The 27,698-nt window shown below is 36.6% G+C and overlaps 2 protein-coding genes across 2 annotated transcripts in view; one reads left to right on the forward strand and one right to left on the reverse strand.

Annotated features, from left to right (window-relative positions):
* The window catches only part of CWC27 (CWC27 spliceosome associated cyclophilin), a 224,906-nt gene extending 210,782 nt beyond the window's left edge, over positions 1 to 14,124 (reverse strand). Inside the window, exons 1-2 of the mRNA XM_082837378.1 lie at positions 13,895 to 14,124; positions 4,602 to 4,698 (exon numbers count right to left, since the gene is read on the reverse strand). Of these exons, the coding sequence (XP_082693504.1) occupies positions 4,602 to 4,698; positions 13,895 to 13,936 (139 nt within the window). The 5' untranslated portion in view covers positions 13,937 to 14,124. The remainder of the gene's footprint in view (positions 1 to 4,601; positions 4,699 to 13,894) is intronic.
* A 298-nt stretch (positions 14,125 to 14,422) lies between these two features.
* SREK1IP1 (SREK1 interacting protein 1) overlaps positions 14,423 to 27,698 on the forward strand; it is a 58,975-nt gene continuing 45,699 nt past the window's right edge. The window contains exons 1-2 of the mRNA XM_082837393.1: positions 14,423 to 14,573; positions 25,269 to 25,316. Of these exons, the coding sequence (XP_082693519.1) occupies positions 14,561 to 14,573; positions 25,269 to 25,316 (61 nt within the window). The 5' untranslated portion in view covers positions 14,423 to 14,560. The remainder of the gene's footprint in view (positions 14,574 to 25,268; positions 25,317 to 27,698) is intronic.

Here is a 27,698-nt window from a genome sequence, read left to right on the forward strand (position 1 = left end):
TAATATGCAATCAACAGTTTTTTATTATTTTTTAAATTTAATTTTATTTATTTTTTTATACAGCAGGTTCTTATTAGTCATCAGTGTATACATGTCATTCCCAATCTCCCAATTCATCACACCACCACCACCACCCACCACTTCTTTCCCCCTTGGTGTCCACAGGTTTGTTCTCTATATCTGTGTCTCAATTTCTGCCCTGCAAAACGGTTCATCTGTACCATTTTTCTAGGTTCCACATATATGCATTAATATGCGATACTTGTTTTTCTCTTTATGACTTACTTTGCTATGACAGTCTCTGTGACAGATTCATCCACATCTCTACACATGACCCAATTTCGTTCCTTTTTATGGCTGAGTAATATTCCATTGTATATATGTACCACATCTTCTTTACCCATTTGTCTGTCGATGGGCATTTAGGTTGCTTCCATGACCTAGCTATTGTAAATAGTGCAGGCAATCAACAGTTTTTGAGCACATGATCAGATTTACTTTTTCAAAGGATCACTTAAACTCCATAATGAAGAACTGATTGGAAGTAACAAGGTTGAGAGAGAGAGAGAGAGCAACTGTTGTCCTAAGAGTCAAGACCTGACTATGGCTTATTTTGAGAGGCACAGATTCAAGAATACTCTAGGAAGCAGGATCTATAAGGCTCAGAGATCTATTAGATATGAGGGAAGGGGGATATGAAAGAGGTCTTCATTACTTGTGCTTTCAAATTTTAAAATTACCCATCTTATTTCTTTTTCCTATTTCCTATTAAGTATTTCAGTGATGTTGGATTTTAACTTTAAGCTTTCCTTTATTTTCCTAATTATATTCTTGTTGGATAAATGAAATTATTATACTACTACATATACTGAGTAGAAATTTTCTATAATTTCTCTACACCTTAAATTTTGTACTCTATTGTGCCTAGAATTGCAAATTTCCAAATAATTTCCATATCCATTATTTCCAGTTCCTTGTAATTTATTAATAATCACTGTTGAACTATGCATTTATAGTTACAGCTTACCATGTGCTTAAAAGATCTTCCTGCTTGCAATAATGTTTGACGTCCTTCTTAAATGTTTATGTATCATTCCCATAAGTATTTTGAAGGGGTTTTATTATCTCATTATGTGTGTTCATAATATCCTCCTGAATTTTCTCCAGTATTGAAAAAAAGAAATTTACATGTACCTCAAATAGGAAATGAAGTTTCTATTCGGATGCTGTGAGTCTGCTATTTGTCATTACGTTTTTTATTTCTGGCTGTACAATGTATGGGTATCACGACATATTTTGACTAATTATATTTCTGCCCAAGTATTAATACACACAGGAATATATATTTGCATTTTAAAATCATATATATCTGGTTCTTCTTCTAGAATTTTGTTTTGTGTTTAATTTTGTAAATATTATCATTAATAACTTTTAATTTAAATCTCCTTTGTATGCTCTCCATTTTAGCCTCTTGGGTTTTTTTAAACAAACATTTTAGTTTTGTAAGATATTTCTTTAAATCTCTTACTATATACTTATGTTTGTAACTTCTAAAAAATTATTAAAACTCTTGTTAAAGGAGGAAGGGGATAAAAGATAACTGATGAAGCACGGACATTCAGGAGACAGGGCTGAGGTAAAATTTCACAGGAGTTAATAGTCACATAAAGTATAAAAATTTGGATTTTCTTATCTACTTCTCTTTCTGCTCCCCTCTTTGTTTTTCAGACCTAAAATTCTTCTCCTTCCTCATTCTTCAGAAGAACTAACAAAATTTTCAAAGATAACAAGCTTCCCTTTCCTTCTCTTCTTTTTTAACATATTTTTTAAACCTACCATTTTTTAAAATTTTCACTCATTTTTAAATGTTTACCTATCTATCCTACAAAGACCTGAAATCCAAGGTTAAGTCTGTGTAACTGTAAATGTTTTGTTTTCATAAAAACTAAAAACTCCCCCCAGACACAGAAAGACAAATACTGTATATTCCTACTTATATGTGGAATCTAAAGAAGTTCAACTCATAGAAACAGAGAGTAGAATGGTGGTTGCCACAGGCTAGAGGTGATGGGGGAAATGGGAAGATGTTGGTCAAAAAGATACAAATTTTCAGTTATAAGATGAATAAGTTCTGGGCATCCAATGCACAGCATGGTGATCTTAGTTAATAAGACTGTATTGTATACTAGAAATTTGTACATCTCATGTTCTCACCACATACACTCACACAAAAAGGTAACTATGTGAGGTGGCAGATATGTTACTTAACTTGATTGTGGTAATCATTTCACAATGTATACATATACTAAGTCATCACATTGTACACCTTTAAAAAAATCATGTTGTATAATCTAAATATATACAATTTCTGTCAATCATACCTCAGTAAAGCTGGAAAAAAATACTAAGAATTTCCCTTTAACTGTGAACACCATTTTAGTTGAGAGCCATATCTGAGGCTGTGCTTCCACTTGCTCATTTTTATTTATTTGCTTTTTAATTTTGGAAATCATGTCCTTTTTTAAAAATATTGATATGACCATTACAAGATCTAGAAATATCATCACTTGTTTAAATCATACAATCAGAGAATTAAAATGAGGTTCTCTGAATTAAAATTTTAAAACCTTGACTTTATTCATTTAGCTTTATTTAAATTAGTTTTCTCAGGCTTCTTGTTAGCCTTTGCAATAATAATTCTATTTCTCACCTATTCAATTAAAAGAATTGTTCTAATTATTTTTTCTTATTATTTTTCTATTCTTTTTTCTTTCTTATTGTATTCTCATAAATAGGGAAATAATTTTTTAATGTTGTAATTGTTTCATCATCACCTAACTTAAGAACCTTATTTCTTCTTTCATTGTTATATTATATCCAGATGTTTTCTGTTTCTTCCATTCACCTGGTCATGGATTATAATTTACCATTTATTCTTTGTAATGTTTTTGTACTTTCACTCTTCTGTAAAATTTGAGCTTTTGATTCTTCAAAACTTCTTTCCAGAAACAAGTCTTACTTTTCAGTGTCTACTGTGTTTCTCGGCTCTGTTGACAGTTATTTGAGGCTTCTCTGACTGAACTACCTGTCTGATTCAATTTCCTTCCTGCCTGCCATAGCAATTATTAATAATGGTCTTTACAGATGTCTTCTTTTCTCTTTTTCTTTTTTGTCAGCTCGATTTATTTTTTGTTTTGGAGAGGCGGTTGTTTTTGTTTTGGTCTGGGTGGTTTTATTCCTTAAATCTTCCCCTGGTAATTTTGCTTGTTTAGTTATCTCTTTGGAGAACTCTCACTGTACCATACTACTGGTTATTTTGTATTCTCTTTCACATCTTGCTTTTGACTCAAAGTGCTGTTTTCTGATACCTTGAACTTCATTACTCAAATCTAAGAGTTACTAGTGACATTGATAATACCATCACTGAAAGCTGGCTGGAAGGCTTTATGGAGAAAGTAGAATTTTGAATAGACATTAAAAAGTGGTGGAATTCCCTGGCGGTCCAGTGGTTAGGACTCAAGTGCTTTCACTGCTGGGGCCCAGGGTTCAGTCCCTGGTGGGGGAACTAAGATCCTACAAGCCAGACCGTGTAGCCAAAAAGAAAAAAAAAAGTGACTTGAGTAGAAAAAGAAGAGAAGAGAAAGTATTCCAAAAAGGCGAGGGAGGATATGAGAAGATTCAGGATATGAAGGAGGTATGAGTAGAAATGGGAAAGAACTGCTCAGGAAATAAAGATAATAGTCAACTGAAACCATGTGGTTATATGCAATGAAAAATAAAGTTGGAAAGCTAGGAAGCTAAGCTGCCTGAGGATTCAAATACCAGATGAATAAATGTGAGGGTAAAGAGATCAAAGATGAGAAAATGCAAGACCAGGTAAAAGGCAATTACAATCACGTTGGTGACAGTCAAGGCAGTCTGAGGAAGAAACTGGTAAATTTGGTTTTCATCAGTTTAGTTGTAGCTGACAGTAGAAGATTTGAGTAGAAAAGTCCACTAGGCAATTAGATATGTAAATTAGAGCTCAAAAGAGGAAAAATGGCTGGAATTCTATATTTGACAGTCAGTTGGATGGAAGTTAACAATTGAAGAGTAAAGACAATAGAGAACTAAAGGCAATCTTAGGGAATACCCATATTTAGAGGATGAAAGAAAGAAGTGAAAACAGCCAAGGAGATCAAAAAAGATCAAAGTATTATTTGCTAAGATAAATATCTCTGTTAAAGACATAAAGATTTAAAAAAAAAAAAGATATAGAGATTTACTGGGGGGGAAGGATTTTTATCTCCTCTCTCCATTTCCTGACACACAGCTCAAGATGGTGTAATTTATATCAACTCCCAGCATCCATTACCACTATTTAACACCAGTCTTCAATGTTATGGAAAAATACACTGCAGTTTATTTTATTTTATTTTTATTTATTTTTGGCCACACCATGCGGCATGTGAGATCTTAGTTCCCTGACCATGGATTGAACCCATGCCCCCTGCAGTGGAGGCACAGAGTCTTAACCACTGGACCACCAGGGAAGTCCCTGCAGTTTATTTTTAAATTAACAAAATTTCTCCTACAGAATAAAATTCAAGAATTATGATTACCTTCCAAACAAAGCTGAATGAAATTTCTGCAAGCTTTAGGAGCTTCTTTTGACCACAACTCTATGTCAATATCTCCAGCTGTAGTTTTCAATAAAACCTGTAGAAAGCATACAAAATCACTATGTTAATTATCATTTTGCTTAATGATGAGTTGATTGGCTGCTCAACTTAAAGTATTCACTACTGAATTTTCAATTTTAAAACAAAAATTAGAAACTTTGCTTGGTTTTTGTTATACTCAAAAAATTTCAAATATTCAGTACAAGTCACTGTACATTTATACCTTTCAAATACCATTTTCAGAAATAATTTTGGCTTTAAGAAAAAATAGCATATATGTTTTTGAATCACAGAAAAAAAACTCATTCATTTAAAAATCAGTAATATAAACTTGTTTTAATTTAAAAAGTGTTCTACAGCATTTCTTCCAATAAAATTGGTGTAGCAAATTAAGAAATTAAAGAACAATCCCATGAAATTACAGCACTGAAGGACAATTTTACAATTACCTTTCAACATATAAACACTCTACTTTTTCATTCAAAATCACGCCATTCCTAATTTACAAAGGAACATTCTTAATCTAATTCTGGGTTGTATATTACTAAAATGGTGTGCCTTAAAATTACCATCTATAGTAAATGGAATCCTTTGATAGCCTTCTTTCCATAGCTCATGAAGGGAGTTACTCCTTAGTGCAACAAGCCATCTTGCAACAACCAAAATCCCTACTGAGCCCACAGGAGAAGACAGCTTATAACATTCTTATTAATAACCACAAATAACCAAAAAGAACAGAAAGCTCTAAATTTGAACACTGTGGCACAGCTGGAATCCAACTTCTCTAGTATCACTCCCCCCACACACCCACCCCACAGTGTGCCAAAGTAGATCAGTGTCAATCTGTGATCAATGGTCAATGATATATGACCATCACCATCGCTTTTGCTATAATAGCCTTTCAGTTTCTGTTTCAGAAGCTCAAATTAATTGCCATAATTTATGTAACATTGATGAATTTATTGTATCTTTTGGGGGTTTTACTGGCTACATAGTTCTCTTACAATTAAGCTCCATGGGGGTGGAAGAGGTGAAAATATCTATACTGTGGTAACTTTTAAAATGGTTCTTAACCCTTAAAGAAATATAAAAGAACTAAAAATGCAAATGTCCATGATTTTCTCAATCCATTACACTTCCTCTACAAAAAGAAGGGAACATTTGTTGAGTGCCTTCCAGGTGTTAGCTTCTGTGCCACTTTACATATCCTATCTCATTTAATCCTCACCTACAAGATAGGTATCATTACTCCTATTATACTTATGAAGAAACAGAGACTCAGATAAAGTAAATTTATCCAGGGTCTCATGGTGAACAATTTAAGCCAAAGGCTGCCTGCTGCAAAGCCCATACCTTTTCTATCTCACTGTACTGCCTCCACAAAGTTCACCATAAATTCCACACTATACTGGAAAAACAGTCCATCAAGCTCTAGGGCCCTGCCACATGTCACAAAATAAATCCCCAAGTTACTCTGGTCACAACTGATTTGAGTAGAGAAAAGTGCCTAAGTCAAAAGCATTCATATATTGGTTGGACATGAGAAAGGCCTTCTAACTTGGCTTGGCATGAAACAACGCCCAAAAGAGATTCTCCATATTGAATGGTGACACACCAATCCAAGTGGATTCTCATTCTCCTGGAAAATATACATGTGGGATGCAAAATGAGAGGCTGAGTAACTCCCTCTACCTCAGATTGTATTATCTAAAACAACACTGTGTAACACGTTTTGATTTTCCACAAGGCCTGATATACATTCCAATCTTAGAAGTACAGTATACATAACAAATGTCCTTCCTACCTCATTATCCCCTTGTATACTTGAAATAAAGTTCTATTGTTAAAGAGAACCTAGACAAGTTTCCATATTTCCTATCCCCTGGCAACCACTAATCTACTCTGTCTCTATGGATTTGCCTATTGAACATTTCATATTCAGGCATACCTCTGAGATATTGCAGGTTTGGTTCCAGACCATTACAGTGAAATGAATATTGCAATAAAGTGAGTCACATAAAGTTTTTGGTTTCTCAGTGCATATAGAAGTTATGTTTACTCTATATTGTAGTCTATTAAGTATGCAACGGCATTATGTCTAAAAAAAATGTGCAAACTTTAATTTTAAAATACTTTATTACTAAAAACTGCCAATCCTCATGTGAGCCTTTAGCAAGTCATAATCTTTTCCCTGGTGGAGGTTTTAAAATATTGCAAGAATTACCAAAATGTGACACAGAGACACAAAGTGAGCAAATGCTATTGGAAAAATGATGCCAAGAGACTTGCTCTTGTATGTATAAGTGAATCACTTTGCTGTATACGTGAAACTAACACAACATTGTAAATCAACAATACTTCAATTAAAAAAAACAACTGAACAACCAATGGATCACTGAAGAAATCAAAGGAGAAATAAAAAAATACCTAGGGACAGAAATACCACACACCAAACCTTACGGGATGCAACAAAAGTGGAAGCAACCTAAATATTCATCGACAGAGGAATGGATAAAGAAGAATTGGTACATATATACAATGGAATATTACTCAGCCAGAAAAAGGAACGAAATAGTGCCATTTGTAGAGACATGGGTGGACCTAGAGATTGTCATACAGAGTGAAGAAAGTCAGAAAGAGAAAAACAAGTATCGTGTAATATTGCTCACATGTGGAATCTAGAAAAATGGTAGAGATGAATGTATTTGCAAAGCAGAAATAGAGTCACAGATGTAAAGAACAAACTTATGGTCACCAAGGTGGGGAGGAGTGGGTGGGATGAATTGGGAGACTGGGATTGACATATATACGCTACTATGTATAAAATAGATAACTAATGAGAACCTACTGTATAGCACAGGGAACTCTACTCAATGCTCTGTGGTGACCTAAATGGGAAGGAAATCTAAAAAAGAGTGGATATATGTATATATATAACTGATTCAGTTTGCTGCACAGCAGAAACTAACACAACATTGTAAAGCAACTATACTCCAATAAAAATTAATTTAAAAAAAAAGAAATACCACACACCAAAACTTATGGGATGCAACAAAAGTGTTTCTAAGAGGGCTTCCCTGGTGGCGCAGTGGTTGAGAGTCCGCCTGCCGATGCAGGGGACACAGGTTCGTGCCCCAGTCCGGGAAGATCCCACATACTGCGGAGCGGCTGGGCCCGTGAGTCATGGCCGCTGAGACTGCACTTCCGGAGCCTGTGCTCGGCAACGGGAGAGGCCACAGCAGTGAGAGGCCCGCGTAAAGCAAAAAAAAAAAAAAAAAAAAAAGTGTTTCTAAGAGAGAAGATCATAGCAATACAGGCCAATCTCAAGAAACAAGAAAATCTAAAACAATCTAACTTTACACGTAAATGAACTAGAAAAAGAAGAACAAGTGAAGCCCAAAGTTAGTAGAAGGAAGGAAATAATAAAGATCAAAGTGTAATAAATGAAATAGAGACTAAAAAACAATAGAAAAGATCAATAAAACTAAGAGCTAGTTCTTTGAAAAGATAAACAAAACTCACAAACCTTTAGCCACACTCACGAAGAAAAAAAAAGAGAGGACTCCAATAAATAAAATCAGAAATGCAAGAGAAGTTACAACTGATATCACTCAAACACAAAGGAGCAAAGAGACACTCTGAACAATTATATGCCAACAAATTGGACCACCTAGAAAAAACAGATAAATTCCTAGAAACATGCTATCTCCCAAGACTGAATCATGACAAAATAGAAAATGTGAAGAGACCAATTACTAGTAAGGAGATTGAATCAGTAATCAAAAGCTCCCAACAAACAAAAGTACAGGACTAGATGGCTTCACTGATGAATTCTACCAAACATTCAAGAAAGATTTAATACCTATCTGTCTCAAACTCATTTTACAAAGCCAGCATTACCCTGATAACAAAACCAAAGACGCCACAAAAAAAGAAAATTACAGGCCAATATCCTTGACAAACATATACGCAAAAATTCTCAATAAAATATTAGCAAATCAAATGCAACAATACATTAAAAGGATCACACAGGATGATCAAGTGGGATTTACCCCAGGGATGCAACAGTGGCTCAACATCCACAAATCAACCAATGTATTACACCACATTAACAAAATGAAAGATAAAAATCATATGATCATCTCAATAGATGCAGAAAAAGCTTTGGAAAAAATTCAACATCATTTATGATAAAAAGTCTCAACAAAGTGGGTATAGAAGGAATGTACTTCAATGTGATTAATGTGATATATGACAAACCCACAGCTAGTATCATACTCAATGGTGAAAAGCTAAAAGCTTTTCCTCTAAGATCAGGGACGAGACAAGGGTGCCCACTCTACCCACTTTTATTCAACATAGTACCAGTAGTCCTAGCCACAGCAATTAGGCAGGACAAAGAAATAAAAGGCATCAAAATTGGAAAGGAAGAAGTAAACTGTCACTATTTGCAGTTGACATGATACTATATAGAAAACCCTAAAGACTCCAGCAAAAAAATGTTAGAACTAATAAATGAATTCAGTTAAACTGCAGGACACAAAATTAATATACAAAAATCTACTGCATTTCTATACAGTAATAATAAACTTTCAGAATGAGAAATCAAGAAAAGAATCCCATTTATAACTGCACCAAAAAAAAACCCCTCAAAAACAAAAAACCTAGGAATAAATTTAACCAGGAGGTAAACCATCTTTAAAATATAAGACATAGATGAAAATATAAGACAGAGATGAAAAAACTGAAAAAGACACAAAATAAGTGGAAAGATATTTTGTGCTCATGGATTGAAAGAATATTGTTAAAATGTCCATACTACCCAAAACAATCGATAGATTCAGTGCAATCCCTATCAAAATTCCAATGGCATTTTTCACAGAACCAGAACAAATAATCCTAAACTTTGTATGGAACCACAAAAGACCCCAAATGGTCAAAGCAATCTTGAGAAAGAATAACAAAGCCAGAGGTACCATGCTCCCTGATTTCAAACTATATTACAACGCTATAGTAATCAAAACAGTACGGTATTGGTATAAAAAGACACATAGATCAATGGAACAGAATAGAAAGCTCAGAAATAAACCCACACATACACAGTTAATTAATTTACAACTAAGGAGGCAAGAATACACAATGGGGATAGGACAGTCTCTTCAATAAACTATGCTGGGAAAGCTGGACAGATGCAAGTAAAAGAGTGAAACTGGACCACTATCTTACACCATATATAAAAATAACCTCAAAATGGATTCAAGACTTGAATATAAAACCTGAAACCATAAATATTCTAGAAGAAAAGATAGGCAGTAAGCTCCTTGACACTGGTCTTAGCAATTTTTTTTTTTTGTATCTGATCCAAAGGCAAGGGAAACAAAAGGAAAAATAAACAAATGGGACTACATCAAACTAAAAAGCTTCTGCACAGTGAAGGAAACCATCAATGAAATGAAAATACAACCTACTGAATGGGAGAAGATATTTGCAAATTATATATCTGATAAAGGGTTAATATCCAAAATATAAAAGTAACTTATACAACTAAGTAACATAAAAACAATCTGATTAAAAAACGAGTATAAGGATCTGAACAGACATTTTCCCAAAGACATACAGACGGGCAATAGGCACATGAAAAGATGCTCAACACCACTAATCATCAGATAAATGCAAATCAAAACCACAATGAGGTATCACCTCACACCCAATAGAATGGCTATTATTAAAAAGATAAGAAATAACAAGTGTTGGCAAAGATGTGGAAAAAAGGGAACCCCTGTGTACTGTTGGTGGGAATATAAACTGGTGCAGCTACTATGGAAAACAGTGTGAAGGTTCCTCAGAAAATTAAAAATGAACTACTGTACTAACCAGCAATTCCACTTCTGGGTATTTATCCGAAGAAAATGAAAACACTAACTAGAAAAGATATATGTGCCCCTCTGTTCACTGCAGCATTATTCACAATAGTCAACATATGGAAACAACTTAAGTGTCCATTGATGGATGAATATAAAGAAGATACACACTAGAATACCACTCAGCCATAAAAAAGAAAGGAATACTGCCATGTGCCACAACATGGATGGAGCTTGAGAGTATTATGCTAAATAAGTCAGACAGAGAAAGACAAATACCGTATGATTTCACTTACATATGGACTCTAAAACACAAAACAAACAAACAAAACAAAACAAAACCTAGACTCTTAGATACAGAGAATAGACCAGTGGTTGCCAGAGGAGAGAAGGAGTGGAGGTAGGTGGGAGGTGAGTGGGTAGAATGGGTGAAGGGGATCAAGCGGTACAAACTTCCAGTTAAAAAATAAATAAGACACGGGCATGAAATGTACAGCATGGAGAATACAGTCAATAACGTAGTATTAACTTTATATGCTGACAAGTGGTAACTAGACTTATTGTGGTGACCACTTTGCAATGTATTCAAACGTCAAATCATTATATTGTAACACAAAACTAATATAATAGTGTATGTCACATATACGTCAATTAAAAACAACAAGGATAATAATATCCTCATAGGTTCGTTGTAAGGACAAAATGAGTTATTATACACAGACTGCTTAGAACAGTACCTGACAAATAGTAAATGCTCAAAATATGATAGCTATTATTGTTGTAAATATTATTCTTATAAAATTTTTTGACCACAGGAAACTTATTCCCAGTAAAAAGAACGCATATATGGTTGGGCCACCTTGTTTACCAGGTTTTCTTAATCTTTTAAGAAGATTAACTACTGAATTAAAAAAAAAGGCACATGGCTCCTCCTTTGGCCATGCATTCCCATTAGCCATAACTACTATGTCAAGCATCAGTGGCTCTTTTTCTTAAAGCTTACAAGTAAGACAATACTTTGATAATAAAATGTCTCTTAAGAATAAATATATGGCTTAATATAAAATTTAGATTAAATCATCATAATATGTGGAAATTTCATTTTCAGTAGATAAGAAAATTTCTGTCAAGGGTTACATTTCTGTGCCTCATCCTCAAAGGCCATAGTTATAACATAACACAGCATATTTACAGACTACTGCCAGGGGTTAACCACCAGTATAATGTGTCAATTACTTCCCAAGTTGATACTATACTCTTTGAAGAGAGAAATTTTGTCCCACATATTTGGAATATCTCTGAATCCTTTCAGTACCTAATGTAGCATTAGACAGTACAGCCACTAAACAAACATTTCATTAAGGAAACTTTTTATTACATCTGCTTTAAATCCCTTCCAGGCCAAAATTCTTGCCATGCTCTCTATGGTACAAAATTTTGAAGCCTCAATGTCTTCAATCAGTCTTATTATGCTGGAAAAAGTCCCAAACCGGTTTTGAAGGAAAACTTGGGCTATGCCTCATATTCTCCCTCAGCCCAATTCTGTTCAGAAGGACAATATTCACCACAGTTTGCATACACTTATTTGCATGATTATTTCACCACGGTATATTTCACTCAACTTACTCTCTGATAATAGGGACAATGCTGGTTTTTCTTTCCATTGTGTCCCTAAAACCTAGCATAGAGCCTGGCCTATGCTAGGTGCTCAGTAAATATTTGTTGAATGAAAGATTTCTGTTCAGGCATATATCTTTGTTAAAGCTTCTCATCTTTATGACCATGTTGAATCTTCCTCCAGAGTAAAACAATTAAGCCTGCCCTTGACAGTAGAAGTATAACCTCAAACTCACTGATGCTTTGTACTTCTCAGAAGTTAAGAGAAATACAGTATCAATTCATCCACCGATTCATTCAGTACATATTTGAACTGCTGCTACCATGTGTCAAGCACCATTCTAGATGTCTGTCTCTGCCCTCATAATGCTCATTCCATGGGCGAGAGTAGTGGAGGACGATACAACAATAAAAAATAAGTACTGAAAAAGAAAAAAAGTACTGGAGAAAAAACTAAAGAGGTTAAGGAGGCCAGGGAATGTTGAATGCAGGATATGAATGAGGTTTGCTATATTATAGAGAGTTGATAGGAAAGCCCTCTCTGCTAAAATGCCATTTGAGCAGGCTAGAGTATACTACAGAAAGGAACAACAGGTGTGAACTCCCTGCCTAGCAGGATGGGCAATGTATTCCATCTCTACCAGTGTTTATCAACTGGGGGTGATATCACTCTCAAGAAACATTTGGAAGTGAGAAGAGATAGATATTCTGGGTTTTCACAGTGATGTAGGGTAGGAGTGAGGAGGGGGAAAAGTGCAAACAGCAGAACTGAAAGAATTGCTCTGCCCAAAATACCCACTAAAATGTTTGCTGGGGGTATCATTTACAGCATTTTTGCTTTTGTTTTCAAACTGCTCTCACTGTATTACAAAATGTAAATAAACAAGATTGCAACATAATTGTATCTGATACAAATTCAGTTTATCCTAATTCACCTCTATGCTTTCATTCTCACTTTATTTTCTCCATAACGCTGGTTCATCATATTTTGTATGTGATACAGACTAGGTCCCAGTTCAAGAATTCAAGTGATACTTATTCCATTATTGACTGCCTCATACTGCATATAAACACTTTGAATAGGAATTGACATACCTCGACCATCAAAATCAATCAGGAAATTATTCTCTCATTCTAATGTGGGAACATTTTCCATTCCCCACTTTCTCTGACAAAGACCAGCTCAAACGACACTTCATCCATGAAGCCTTTCCCTACTTTCCCAGTTGCTAACTTCTCAGTACTACCAAAGCAATATGCTCCTCTCTCCATTAGAACGCCTACCAAACATATAACGTTTTTCTTTACCTGCCTGCCTCTCAAACTAAACCATTAGCTCTTCTAGGGCAACAACTAGGTTTTATCCATCCATCTTTATATCCCCAGCACCTGGTGCCTAGTAGGCATTCAATAAAGGATTGTAGAACAAATGGAGAAAGAGCGATCTCCAAATTAAGCCAAAAAAAAAAGTCAATTTATAAAATATACTTTTCTTTTTACTACGACCCTAGAAAACGCCTGCAGAGTTAGGTTGAAGCCAAGTAGGGCCAGAAGGTTGGTAGATGGAGGAATCTCCACTTGAGGACTTTTTCAATTACGTGCTGAGAAGTGCCAGTATATGGCTTTCGATGCAATCCTTTTCAGAGGCAGGGGTAAGGACAAGACTTCTAATCTCTTCCAACCCTAGGACCCCAGAATTCCTTTAACCAGTGAGATATCGCTTTGGGGAGCCCAGGTACCCTAGATGACGCTCACCTTCCCGTTCGTGGGAGGCTCCTGGATGTAAATGTTGCTCATGCTGGTCAGCGCTCAGGACTCTGCTCCTAAGTGGGGATGAGAGCGAACGGTCGATAACTAAAGCTGTCCACCTATCGGTACACGCTTCCTTAAATCGGGAGGTCGTGGAAAGCTGCAACCTGTCAAAATCCCGCAAGGCAGCGACACCAAACGCTCTCTTTTCCTAAAGCTAGCGCCTCACGGATGCTGCCATGTTGCTCCCGGACCCGAGCACCGCTAATCCTGAGAAGGGGGAATTCCAGTAGCCTCCAGGGAATCGAGAAAAAGATTATTAAGCCCCTATAGATTACTTTAATTTGTATTACAATTTTTAAGACAACAATTCGTAAGTCTTGGTGTTGTTTACTTCACTCCACTCGTGTGCAAATCCATTAAACCCCTGGAAGCTGGCAGTAATGGTTCGGACCGAGTGAGTCTACAATACAATTCCCCCAGAAACTAGAGCAGCAGCTACTTGGTTCCGCTAGCGCCGGAGACTTGTAGGGCCTTCCCAGACTGTCACCTGGGTGCCGCGGCGCCGGTGGAAGGAAGAAGCCGTCCTAGTTGTGTGTAGTCCTCGCGGCCAGCGGGAAGCGAGCGCCCTCTCGAAAGCCCAGGGGTCCCGAGACCCCTCTTACCAGCGCCATGGCAGTTCCAGGTAAAGACCCAGGGTCTGGGCGAGGTAGGGAGCGGGTAGGGTAGGGTGGAGTGCGCTGGGGTAAGGAGTAGAGCTCAAAGGCGAAGGCGTTAAAATTAGCAGGTTCGCTTGGTTTACGGGAAAAAGTTTACAGTCCAAAAATAAACTCTGAAGGAAAGAGAGAAGGAAAGAAACTATCGCGCCCACTCCAGTCAATCTCCCAGGGCACCGGATGCACCACAGGGAAAGTATATATAGGGTGGAGGAGGGGGAGGGGTGTTGCAGACATACTAGTAATTGTAGGCCTAGGAGGCGGTTGGCCGAGGAAAACTGACCTTTAGTATGGCTTGAAAATAAAATTCGAGGTGGCAACACCTGCGAACCCAAGTAGCCAGAGGCATTGTTTGTACTGGAAGGGCCGAAATGGGCGTCTGGGGTTCTACTTCTCTCTCTTCCTTGTTGAATGTAGTTCCTGTGTGGCCTTGGACCGGTCGCTTTACCCTTCTGGGCCTCAGTTTCTGAATCTGCAAAAGAAGGAGATTTTTTGATTTATGCGTGTGGTTCCTTCCAATACTGGTTGCAGGAGATATTTTGAGAAATATACACCACTACCCCCGGCCCCCCCACTCACACAACTTGGAGATTCACAATGCTTATAGTATAAAAAAGATGCTGAGAATTGCTGTGGTTCAGAAGCAACTTTGTTTCCCAGTATTATTTGACCACGTTTGTTCTGTGGCAGCCTTTACTGAACTGTATTTTACAGATAGCTGTTATGGGAAGGTAGTGCTGTTCTACCAACTTTAGGAGGAGCACCGCGGGGGGCGGGGCACGGCGGGCACTGTAGGAGAGGAAAAGATACACTCATTCATACACATAACTTTTTTTTTTTTTTTTTTTTTTTGCGGTATGCGGGCCTCTCACTGCTGTGGCCTCTCCCGTTGCGGAGCACAGGCTCCGGACGCGCAGGCTCAGCGGCCATGGCTCACGGGCCCAGCCGCTCTGCGGCATGTGGGATCTTCCCGGACCGGGGCGCGAACCCGTGTCCCCTGCGTCGGCAGGCGGACTCTCAACCACTGCGCCACCGGGGAAGCCCCACATAACTTTTTATTAAAGGCGTACTGCATGCTAGGCTCTGTGGTAGGCACTGGGAATACAGTTGCCTTTCACACTGAACTTACAATGTAGCAGTGAAAAGAAAGTACCGGAAAGTCTGACAAGTGTAAGGGAAAATACAAACACTTGAGGAGCACATAGTAAGGGCACCTAACAGGAGACTGGAGGGGCCAGAAGGACTTTCCAGAGGATGTGGCATTTAGGATGAGACCTGAAGAATTGTGGGAGGGGGAGTTGTAGCCAGAGGGACTGGATATGTAAAGGAAGAAGAAATGTGTGAGAAGACGAAATGAAAGATGTGCACTATGGATGGAACTAAGAATACAAATGGAAGAGAAGTGAGAAATTAACTAGAGCGATAACAGTAGCTAATATTTACTAAGCATTTGCTATGTGTCAGATGTGTCAGACACTGTGTCAAGCATTGTATTTTATCTCATTTAACATTTGCACCCACACTATGAGTTCGGTGTTACTATTTCCATTCTACAGATGAGGATACTGAGGGACAGAGAAATCAGGTAACTTGACTGAGATAGCTAGGAAGTGACGGGTCACTCTGGCTCCTCTAGACCCCATGTGCTTATCCATTTTGCTGTGTTTTAGTATAACTTACAAGGCAATTTCCAGTTCTTGCAGGATGTTTTAAGCCATGACAAGGAGTTTGGGTGTTTTCCTAAGGACGATAGTAAGATATTTAAGGATTTTTAAACATATTCACATTATGGAGAGAGCATTCTGGCTGCCCAGTAGATTGAAGGAGAGCTAGTTTGGAGACAGAGTCGCCAGTTAGGAGTAACTCTGGTAAGCTGTGATGATGCCTCAGGAATGGTCTCATTAGAAAAGGAGAGAAGCAGATAGATTAGAGATATATTTCTGGTGGTAGAATCACTGGGAATCAGCAATATATTCACTGTAGGTGAGTAAGATTGGAAATGAGGTATACCTGGGTTTCACTGTTAGTGGGGCTGGGTGGGGCTATTTACTAATATAGGCAACACCTGAGAAGGAACAGTATTTAGGGGGGATGATGATGACTTCAGTTGGGGCTTGTGTTGAGATGTACTCAAGGAATGGAAATATCTAATAGTAAGAGATAGGAATGGAAATATCTAATAGACACTAAGAGAGAAAATTTGTAGCTTAGGAAGGAAGCCAGAATCAAAGAACAATTTGGTATCATCCACACATGTAATAGGCCATGGGAATGGAAGCCTTTGCTCAGGTGGAGTGCATAGAGTGTGAAGGGAAGGTCTGTGGCTGGAGCCCGGAGAATATCAACATGTAAGGGGCCAGCAGAGGAAGTCCAGTCTGAACAGTAGATTGCCTAGGCATCCTGATAGGCCAAGTCAGCCCTGATGACTTTGGCCACACACTAATGCATCCAGAGTTGACTTGCTGTCACTGTTGGTTTCATTATTTGAGCAAGCATTTTGAGCATCTACAGGGTATAGGTATGTCACAATCTGTGTCCTCATAAAACTTAAGTCTAGTAATGAAAATGTAATGTGCTGCTTAAGAAAGAAGACAAAAGTGATTTTTTAAGTCCTTATTGAAATTCCCTTAAACTTAGACTAGTGTTATAGATATGTTAACCTTCTTTCAATTCAAAATAATGCTTCAGAGTGTAATAATCTTAAATTGTGCCATTAAGCTAGATGGTAAGACATAGATAAACTATTTAAACCCAGAAAAAATTGAAATAATAGGGATGATGGCACTGTAAAAGTACAATGCAGGTGCCATTAGAAAATACGGAAAATGTTAAGGTAATTTCTTGGATGATTGATCCAGGCAGTGTATTACAGGAAAATAGGGCTCCATCAGAAATCTTTGGAGATAATCATCAAGAAGGACAAGAATGCTCTTTTATTTTTAGGTATAATGCTCATATGGATCCAGCATGGCATTTTTTGGGTGGCTCTGCTAGTGATTATTACAAGGTATGACTATAAAGTACTGAGGTTGCTTTCCACAAATGATAATCAGCCTCATCTATTTTATGGTCACCTACTTTAGCTGTTTTTCCATAGCAGTGTGTGTAACTATTGTGTAGGTAACACAGTGAAATGTGTACTCTGTTACTTAGAGAAATCATAAGCTTATAGTTGTTACTAAAGAAATGACATTTAAAGACACTGAAACTCAGTGAAGTTTACTTTCTTTTAAAACTGCTTTTACCATTCACAGTTGTTGAAATTAGTTCTGACATTCATGTTAATAATTAACCATTCCCAATGAAGAGTTACCTGGCACAAGTGGCAATGTATGTTATTGATGTGGTTGGCAGGAAAACTTTCTCTTTCTCTCTCTCTCTGTCTCTCTGTCTGTCTGTCTCTCCTTCCCTCTCCCTCCCTCCCTCCCTCCCTCTCCCTCTCTCTCTCTCTCCCTCCCTCCTTCAATGAATATAGCCAAGATAGTGAATTTCCTGTAGCCAAATTAACATTACATTCGGCTATCAATGTGTGTCAAATTCTTAACAGGTTACTATTGCAACTTAGTAATAGAAGGATTCTAAATTATGCTACATCCAAATTCTTTTCACTCCTAAACTATACTATACACAATTTCTTTTTTCTCTAGTCTATGTGGCACGTTTCTCCTGAAATACTTTTCCTAAGTCATGTACCTGATCCTGTCATTCCTGGGAGACAGGAACTTAATTCTTGACCCATATCTGTGAATTTTGTATTTCTTTTCAAGCACCTTAACCTTTCAGAGGCTCAGTTTCCTTGTCTCTATGGTGAAGGAGTTGATGACTAAGCTTTCTTTCGCTTCTAAACTGTTATAATGCCAAAGCTCCCCATCTCTGCAAGAATGAAGTACACACTTCCTAAGCACAGCCGAATCACTCTTGCTGCCCTTTCCTCCCACCACTGCTCTCATGCATTCTGCAGTCTTCTGACCTGGCCAACTATTCTCAGAACCTCTGTGCTTTTCTACCTACACGCTTTTGTTATCACTGTCCCTGCTCTATTGTCCATGTCTACCTGCGGGAAGCTTTCCTGATCTCTCAATGGAAAGTTATGCCAGCCAGTTCTTCTTGCTTACTAATGGAGCTATATGTCTTTAAACTGGCACAGTCTAGCATGCCTTACAGCTGTGGATGCATTAGCCTAGATAACCTCGTATATTGTAAGTTTCCTCTAGTATAGGAACTTTATTCATGTTGACGGTTTCTCTCACATCTATTTCAGAGTTATGCCTGTTATAGGTAAATAATATTTAGAGGGATGATCACTAGAATTGCTGCTGAGCAGAATCTGTTACTAAAGTAAACCGACTAAACTAGACAGCAGTCTTGATTCTGTTTCATTAGATAGTGAATTAAACTTCTCCATGTCTCTTCTTATCTTAAACTGGTAATATCTATAGCCTTTTTCTTCACAGGTTATTTGTATTTTGTGAGGCAAGCAAGTGAAAGCATTTAATACATTTACTTAAATGTTAGCTCTTTCATGCCAGTAGTTTAAAATAAGAAATTCTTTGATTTACTTTTATCTCTTCTTTTGAGGGTCAAATGATTATGAAGGCATTTTTAACTGAAGGTGGGGACATCTGCTCTTTTAAAATGTTTACATCAGGGAACTCATTTAACCTATTTTTTTAGTATGCAGAGAATTTTTTATCTCTGCTGTTCTTTCTGTTTTGCCTTCAGTATAATCTTTGGGGATCCCAAAGAAAGGATTATATCTATAAATTCTTAATATAAAGCAGTGGAAAAGTTTAAATACATGGCATTTTACTCTGCATTCAACTTTAGCAGAGTACATATGCTGTATACATATTATATAACACCTCTATGGTATAAAATCTGGCCACGATTTGAATTTTAAAAGCAGAAGAAATTGAAGATATCTTTAAGGGTCACCAAATTATAACTAAAATTATTATTGAGTAACCAAATGTAAAATTTAAAGTTTTACAAAACAGAAAAGGAATCTAATTTGAATCTAATCGAGTTAAAAATGAAAAGAATGGACAGAGGTGATTACAATTGCTAATTACTTACTACAAAGAAAACTTAGTTACTTAAGCTCTTTACTTTTAAATTTAAATGATTACAGAAAATATTTTAATTATAAAGAAAGCTTTTACAGGCTTCCCTAAAATCTAAAATATACAGCATGAGAGAAATATAATATTAAGTTCCAAACATCACTGTTAAAGTTCCCAGTGACAAAATTGTTGACTTTGGAAACAGGTGATGTGAAATTTCAAGAGAATAAATTGAGGTCAGTGTGATAGCTTGCCATACCTTTCGGGGCCAGTGAACAGCCTGAGGCTACTGTCAGGAACACTCCATCCCTTTGTCTCACGTTTTCTCATTCCTTTTATTTTGTTCCTGCTTTTTCATCTTTTTTAACGTTTCTCTTTTCACTTCCTTCTTTGTCCTACTATTACTTTTTTTTCATTTTATGCTACCTACTAAAGTATAATTCATATATGTGAAAATAAAATGCACAATCACAAATGTAGAGCTTGAAGAATCGTATATATAATAAAGATTTTGAATATTTCCATCATCCCAGAAAGTTCCCTGTGCTTCCGTCATTTCCCCCTTCCCAGCAGTCATTATTTTCATTTCTTTTGCCCTTTTATTCCTTTTCTTTTAGTGCCTGTCATGCCTCAGGTGGACCAGTGACACTGCGGGCACTAGTTTCATAGCTGGCAATTGGGAGCAATAGAAGTTACTGATTCCCAGCTGTTGAAGTATTTTCTTAAATTTATAAGCTCAAAGCAACAAAGACTTTTTGAGGACCCCCTAGCAACTCTACACCAGGCTAGGCACCAAGCTGTATACAAAATGTAGCATGGTCCCAAATCTAGAGAAACTGACATTCTCTAGTCCTTTAAGTTACTGGGAGAGGAAGGACCCCTGCCACTCAAGTTCAACAGAATTCTAGATCAGAGTAAGGCTTTGTTAACATATAACAAATACAATAAATAAAGACCTCTACAATTTGTTCCTAAAACTATCAGTTAATAAAATTTTGTTGAAAATCTGCAATGTAGCTTCTCTGAAGAATTTACAAGTGCAATCATTGCCTTTTGTCAAAGAATGCTTGCATGACAACACCTTTTCTTAGTGTTGGGGCTAAGGGAAGTTTCTGGGTTTGGTTTTTGAGAAGGCAATTCATTCATGTTTCACATTTTAGAGATACAGAAGGTCTATAGTGACATGTCTCTCACCCTTTCTTCAGGTAACCAATGTATATATCCTTGCAGAGATTTTTTTCTTTACATATCTCTATCTATTAATATAATCTATATATAATCTATCGTATATGTAAGTGTGTAGGGATATATATATTATATATATAACCTATATTATATGTAACATGTAGGGATATATATATATAATTTCCTTTCTTTTATACAAATGGCAACGTTCCGTAAACACTGTTCTACAGTTTGCTTTTTTCTCTTTATATCTTAGAGATCATTGAATATCATTAAATAAAGAACATCCTTATTCTTCTATACCAAAATTGGAGACTAAATTATTTCTACTTTTTTTTTTACTGTTACAAACAATGGTGCAGTGAATAACTTCGCACATAAGCCTGTATGCATTGGTGCAAGTAAATTGAGTGGATTAATTCCTGGACATGGAAGTGCTGTATCAAAGGAATATGTACACTGGTAGTTCTGATAGATTTTGTCAGCTTACTTTCCATGGAGATGGTACTCATTTTTACTCCTACGAGCGATACATGTGCGTATGTCCCCCCACACCCTCTTCAACCTTTTCAATTTTTGCTGTTCTGATAAGTGAAAATGGAATCCCAGTTTAGATTTTAATGTACATTTCATTTATTATGAATAAGGCTGAGCATCTTGCTGTATGTTTCAGAGTTGTTTCTATTTCCTTTTCTGTGAACTTTCTGTTCAGTTCCTTTGCGCATTTTTTTCCTATTGGTCATTGATCGCTTTCTTAATGCTTTGGTGGGTTTTATAGAGTAGGGATAATTGCCCTTTGTTGGTGCTATGAGTTGCAAATGTTTTGTCCCAAGTTTTCATGTGTCTTTTGAGTTTGCTTTTGGTGGTCTTTGCCATTCAGATTTTGTTATGTAGCCAATTTTTTTTTTAATGAGTGTATGTGTTCTTTATTAGGATTCTCACAAGAATGAGACACATTAGCACTGTCCTTCTGATGTGATAGAGAATACGTACATCTGACCCACATCATGGCAGGAAATAGGCAGGGGTAAGGGCTCTCAGAGCGGGTACCAAGTGTCCACTGAAGAAATCTCCATTCACCAAAGCAAGATGTTTCCTTGAATTCCATCATCTCTGCTGTAGCTTCCGGTTCTCCATGACTGGCTCAGAATCCTCCATTCCAGAACCTCTTGCCACACCTTCAAGACCTAGGTCACCTGTCCCATGTCTCACTCACCGAGGCGCCTCTGGAATTTTGTAGCATATCTCTTTGGTATGTTGCTGCCCTGCCACCCTCAGAGGCGTAGGTGGGGGTTGGGGGAAATATATTACCGATATGTAGCCAAATTTGTAAGTTTTTATTTGATGGCTTTTGAATTATAGGTCATGATTATTTAATGGCTTTCGGATTGTAGGAACATTTCGAGGGAGGCAGGGTCTATTAGTCTAGCAAACTTTGAAGAGGAGTGGAACAAAGAACAGCACGGGAACCTAAGATGGGGAAATGGATAACTTGTCAGAGTCAGGGCCTCCCTTATAGTCTTGCTATTCAGTTTGACATGGATCTCGAGTACCATTGTATCAGCAGAGTTCTTGTTCTAGACAACAGAAACTGACTAGTTAACTTAAACAGAAAAGGAATGATACCAGGAAGCTCACAGACTCTAAGAAAAGGGTGGATAATAGAGGCTCAGAAAATAAACAAGAGCAAGGGAACCCGTAGCCAAGATCCTGCACAGGCCTAGACCTGGTTAGGGCTGCTGCTGCCAGTGGCATTACTGCCACTAGAAACTGGATCCTGACAGCAGAATGAACTAACTGTCCCCATTTCATTGTCACTTGTCTCAGATTTACTGTGTCTGTTGCATCGGATTCAAAGTTCCAGGTAAAAGTATTTAGTTGGCCAGACAGTTGTGAAAATGATAGACAAATGAAGCTTGAAATCTTAATTTAGCCAAAGGCTGGTGAGGAAATAGCTGCTATGAAATTATTTAGAGTTCTTGTTATACTTCCCTTTCATGTAAAAAATTACAACCTTATTAAAGAAGATGAACTGCTCTGAAAAAGTTTCATATTTTGTTCATTCTAAAAATAGGAGATACTTGAATGATAAGTTTATCGATGGCTTTAGTCAAAGATGAGTTAATTTCTAATACATGCTGAGATGAGATCATTTCGAATCTGTCCACTGTAACATTTTGAGTTTGTTGTAGGAGAGGTAATGGTGCATTTAGCACAGTTTTGTTCAGTATTATTCAGTGTCTGTGGTTTCTGTGGGAACAGACTTAACAATGACCCGGATTCTCTGAGCATCTTTTTCAACGTGCAGTTATTTCATAATGAAAGAGCCTGATTGTATTATTAATCCAGTTTTATACCACAGTTCTGCTACAATGCAGCTTATGTGTTTCTACACTCTGCAATAAAACCCACAAGGTTTATGGAAAAAAAAATGAGGTTGGGGCACAACACTTAAAAACTTCATCAGTGATACATAAAAACTCATAGGAACCTATCTGCATATGTTAATTGGTTAAAAGATACATAAATACTGCGATAAACAGGACACTGTACCTTTTAAAAGACCTGAAGTTGGGCTTCCCTGGTGGCGCACTGGTTGAGAGTCCGCCTGCTGATGCAGGGGACACAGGTTCGTGCCCCAGTCCGGGAAGATCCCACATGCCGCGGAGCGGCTGGGCCCGTGAGCCATGGCCACTGAGCCTGCGCATCCGCAACGGGAGAGACGACAGCAGTGAGAGGCCCGCGTACCGCAAAAAAAAAAATAAAATAAAATAAAAGACCTGATCAGGAGTTCAGAAGAATTGTAGCTTATGAGTTGTTCTGAAGTAGTGGTAGGAAGGTAATAATACAAAATCAGATGGGAAGTTATAACACCAGATGTGGGTGGGTGCTGCTCACAGCACACGTGGTGAACTGAAGTTGCTAGAAATGTTTGAGATGTGTCCATGTATGTTTTGAGGCTCAGGGCAACTGGATGCAAGTTTCTGTATTCACCTAGTGTATTTCATGGACACTTTGCCCTCAAATTGTTCCCTCTTATATCAGATGCATTGGAACAAATTTATGTTTTTTTAAAAAGCATCGTAGCAGAACAGACTGTATTTTTACTAGAACAACTCAACAATGTATATTTTAGGAGGAAATGACTAATATTTGACTTTATACCATTAAAGAAATGGTTTGAAAATGATCTTTCTTTTAAAATTAAATGTATTACATTTGCACTATATGTACTTTATTATTAAGCTGAGATATCTCCGTTTGAAGGACTTAGGAGTTAGATGCCCTTGATTAAGAAATAGGGTAGTACTGTACTGGCCCTCTGATTGGTTAATGGAAGCCCTTATTGGAGATTAAATTTGGTTTCAACTACATATACATACAATGGAATATTATTCTGTCATAAAAAGGAATGCCATTCTGGTGTGTGCTACAGTATGGATGAACCTTGAAAACTTTATGCTAGGTAAAATAAGCCAGGCACAAAAGGATAAATATTGTATGGTTCCACTTATATGAGATACCTAGAACAGGCAAATGCATAGACACAGAAAACAGAATAGAGATTACCAGGAGCTAGAGGGAAAGGGGAATGGACAGTTATTGTTTAATGAGCACAGTGACTGTTTGGGATGATAGTGATAAAGTTTTGGAAATAATAGATAGTGGTGATGGTTGTATAACATTGTGAATGTATTTAATAGCATTGAATTGTGCACTTTGAAATGGTTAAGATGGTAAATTTTTATGTTATATGTATGTTATCACAATAAAAAATCAGTTTTATTTCCTCTTATTTGTATCTTCAACGTTACCTGTATGTACCACTATTTATACAGAGATACTGTAAATACTTCTAAACATTGATCATACTGAATATGTGACTAGTTTTTTTCTCTTGTCAAAATTTGAGTGCTGAATTGAGATGTTTCTTACAATACCTAGCAATTAAAGTATGTTTCTGGAATTTCACCAATTCCTTTAAGAAAGTTAGAATTTTTTTTCTTCTAAGAGTAAGCAGAAAAATATTTGTTAACCTGCATGTTTACGTATATATCTAGTCAGTTAATTATTTTACATTTGAGAGACAGGCCAGAGTACCCCGGAATTTCTTCTGCAGTGTTATAGAATTCCTGGAATGTTGACGCTCTTGACTATAGTACAGCATTTCTGTTGAATTAGAGAAAAATATCTTCTTTAAGTATTTGTCATGGAAATAATTTGAGTAAATTAGCTTTTCCACTGATTTCTAATAATTATAATAATTGAGTAGTATTCTAAGCTAGGTCAGAGATGAGTTTTTTTTAAGAAATAAATTCTCTAACAAGTGGTTTTCTCAGCTTTTCCATGTGATGAAATGTTTGTTCTTATTACTTATCTATATGTCTCCTAAAATGTTATCCAACTGTATTTCAGGTTGCAACAAGGACAGTGTCCGAGCAGGCTGTAAAAAATGTGGCTATCGTAAGTACATTAAAAAATTGCATTTTGTGCAGTGAATCATTGCCTCTTTGGGCAATATGATTTAGCATCCTGATTTCAGGGCCCTGAGCCCTGTTATTTAGCTCAGGTTTGCAGATAATTCAGAAATTCCTCTGTCAGCACCGAATACTCACTTTTCTTCCCTGCTCTGGACCCAGTGACAGGTGGCTGTATATCTGGTGACTAGCAAAAATGTCGTGAAGTACAAGTGGAGTAGTAGGTTTAGGAGTCTGGCGAAAGTATATTCCCCAAAAAAGTACATAGATACTTATTCTTTTATTCCTTATCCTTGTAGATACTAGGCAAAGAGGTGAAAGCAATGAAAACTATTTATGAAAGGTTTTCCTGTTTATTGAATTAACTCTTTATAAGGGTGAAATTGGTCCCAGAATTTCTGCTCACTGGTGAAACCTTGATTTAAACAATCAACCTCCATTATGATTAGTGAAATGGAGTGGAAAAGTAAACTTCAGCATGAGCAATTATGTAGTCTAAATTTGAACTTATGTAGTATAAACAAGTATCATTTCCCTAGGTAAATGTAAAAATTCCTAAAGACTTAATAACAGCTCTAACAGTAGCATTACACTGTTTTCGAAGTTGTTTGGAGAGCATGCAAATGAGCCTGGATTGTTGTTTATACTCCCATTCATAGCAGAGTTATTTTGTAATGAAATAAAGATGCTCTTGTATGGAAAAACAAATTTATTTTTTCAAATCATGTAATAAGAGAGCACTTGGGGCATGAATCTCCAGTAGAAGGGCTAAGAATAAAAGCATGCTAGGAGAACCAAGTCACATGCCTTCAAGCAAAGCCTGAAACCTGGCTCAGTTGAAGCATGCTCAACTAGCAAAAGTGGACGTATAATTCTACATACCCTTCATATAAATAAAAACTCCTGAAGAATGTGCTTGCATGCAAGAAATGAGTGCAATGATGTCTTTTCTGTTTTTTAAATTTGCTTATATTTATTTATGTTTTGTTTATGTTCTTTCAATCCTTGCTAACTTCATTTCTTTATTCAAGACTTAAGATTAGGAGTACATACGTAAGGAGTAAGACCACAAAGAAAAGCAAAGAAGACATACATAAGTGAGGCTAGTGGTTATCTGGGGGAAGTGGGGGACAGGAAGTGGTTTGTGGGGGGAGGGCACACAGAAGATTAATTAGGGTTCTGGTAACAATCTGTTACCTAACCTGAGAGATGGGTATGCAGCTATTTACTTTATTAATTCTCTTTCAACTGTAAATATTCATTGTATATACTCTTCTCTGTGTATGATGCACTTAATAATAAAGATTGTTTGAATTTTTACATTAAAAAAAGACTTAAGAAAGTACTATATATATATCGATGCTGTATTCACTTCACAATCTAGAATGGATTTCCCAGTCTGTCTACTAATATCAGTTCATCTACTTGGACTCCTTTTAACTTAAGACTTGTAGGAAAGCAATTAAAATCATTTTTTTGGAAATAGAATTCTTGTTGATCTAGTTTCCTCATTGCTACTTTATATTAGACAATAATGGAAGCATCTGTAGTAATTATAATTTATTTAGAGAAGCCAAGTAAGCAAATAGTTTTGACTGTCTGTCCAAGTTTAGTGCCTTCTGCTATATTATTCAAATCTTTCTTTTGATTTTGGTGATTAAATTATAAACAATTTCTAATTTGTCTCCTGTGGAGAAATTTAGTAATATTTCCCTTCTGGGTTAAATTTACATCTTACAGCTGCTAGAGATGAAAGTCTTCTCAGTGTACACCTCTTTCTAATAGAAACTACATTTTAAAAATTATCTGTTATTTGGAGGCCAGAATCTTTGTGTTGCTTGTAGAGGTAAGTCAAAGGTCAACAAAACCCTTCAAAATGTTTTTAATGCCTAAGAATTTGAATATTTGTCAGTGAGGTACGAAAGAGTATTTTCTTTCTATTATTGTGAAAAGAGTGGTTTAGCTTGTACACTTTTTAAAACTTTAATACTTGATTGAAAAATATTGTCAGTATGTTTCAATAATGGTTATATTGTTTTTTAAAAGTTTCAAATTAAACATGAATGTGTTGCTAGGTTAACATGGATCTCACCTTTTCATGGCAGAATTTCCTCAGCAAAGTTAGAAGAATGGTCATTTCTATAATGAGTTTTTATTTGAATTTTTTTGAAGTTGGCAACTTCTGAATATTTAAAAGCTACAAGGACGCTAAGCCTTTGTCCATGCAATAAATGTCTCAGATAATTATGACAGTTCTCAGAAAATATGCTAAAATGAGGTTCAATACAGTAGACTCAGTAGTTGAGCATTTGATTACAGCAATAGGAAATAAAAACATTTTATTTAACTTAAAAATGCTAATCTATTG

The sequence above is a fragment of the Leucopleurus acutus genome, assembly GCF_964270905.1.
Source record: "Leucopleurus acutus genome assembly, chromosome: 3".
Lineage (NCBI taxonomy): Eukaryota > Metazoa > Chordata > Mammalia > Artiodactyla > Delphinidae > Leucopleurus > Leucopleurus acutus.